Source organism: Frankliniella occidentalis, unplaced genomic scaffold (assembly GCF_000697945.3).
Source record: "Frankliniella occidentalis isolate FOCC.00 unplaced genomic scaffold, Focc_3.1 Scaffold37, whole genome shotgun sequence".
NCBI lineage: Eukaryota > Metazoa > Arthropoda > Insecta > Thysanoptera > Thripidae > Frankliniella > Frankliniella occidentalis.
This window is the reverse complement of record NW_026267167.1, coordinates 510,364-511,602: the sequence shown is the minus strand read 5'-3', so window position 1 is coordinate 511,602 and position 1,239 is coordinate 510,364. Positions and strand designations below refer to the sequence as shown.

General features: G+C 49.6%; 1 protein-coding gene across 1 annotated transcript in view; it reads right to left on the bottom strand.

Annotated features, from left to right (window-relative positions):
- Positions 1–1,221: 1,221 nt before the first annotated feature.
- Positions 1,222–1,239, bottom strand: part of LOC113213697 (transmembrane protein 131) — a 16,969-nt gene continuing 16,951 nt past the window's right edge. Inside the window, exon 22 of the mRNA XM_052266321.1 lies at positions 1,222–1,232. Coding sequence (XP_052122281.1) covers positions 1,222–1,232 — 11 coding nt within the window. The remainder of the gene's footprint in view (positions 1,233–1,239) is intronic.

The window sequence follows — 1,239 nt, the reverse complement described above, 5'->3', positions numbered from 1 at the left end:
GAACAACGCCAGTGAGTGAGAGTCAAGAAGAAGTGCCTGCCTGAGTGCGCAAGATTCCCCGTGGTACTTCCCCGGGAACGACACACGAGGTAAAGTCGACGTAATTTTCACGCAGGGGAAATAAGGCATCACGCTGGCTCTCCTGCCCTGTATGGTATAAACGACCCCAGCGGGATCGTTTCAGAATATATGGGGATTAGTTTCATTGTTAACGATTGTTAATTGACGCTTTTTCGAAGGCATTGATGAATTTAAGCAAGACTTCAAATACCAGGACTTGTAAAATTGACATCAAGATACATTTTGATACGTCCCATTTTGTAGACAACAACTTACCGCTTGTGATGCCAGCAGCGTAGGGCCCACGAGGAAGCGGACATGGCTGTTGGGGAGGAAGAATGCTGCAACAGACGAGAGGCTCGAGTTAGCTATCAGCTCAGCACAGCACAGAGGGGAGGAGGCTGGCGCGGCGGGAGGAAAGAAAAAGAAAGAAGAAAAAACAATAAAACAGAAGAAATTTTACAGCAATTTTGACTATCTGCAGTGCACTGCACAACTGCATATAGGGCTAGATTGCCACTTCAAATTGCTGTGTGTGTTACCGGAAAATTTCAGGAAAAAACGGAAAATTTCCCCGACTTTGTAAGTTTTCCGTAATTTTTAAAAAATTTAAATTTTAAAATTTTGAAATTCCTAAATTTTGCGGGCATTTTTCTGAAATTTTGCGGGAATTTTTCGTAAATTTTCAACCCTAGCTGTTATTGTGAGTTACTGAGTAATTGAGTAAGTCGGTGGATTGGGGTTGGGGTTGGGGTGGCGCCGCTCGCGAGTCAAACTTCCGCGCCAAACAACCCATCCCGTCCAGACCTCTCCAGACAGCCCAATTAGCCCCAACTTCCAATCACCGACGTCCCTCTGCCGTCGTTGACGTTGGCGTTACAGCAACAGCCCCTTTCCTGCTGCTGCAACGCGGAAATGACGCAGGATATTCTGACCCCCCCCCCCTCGCACCTCTCCTTCTCTCCGCCAAAACCTCTCAGCCAGGCGACGCGCAAACCAGGGGGGCCTAAGGTGATATAGAGATAGGTGGCCGCAAGCGGGCGAGAGTGGGGGAAGGCAGATCCTTCGCGCCACTCCGCCGATCGGTTTGAAACGTGCTGGGTGCACGCTGGACCAGGTATTAGCAGGTAGCAAGGGTCGGCTTTAGGCCGGGCGGCCGTGCTAGGGTCGAGCTTCGAG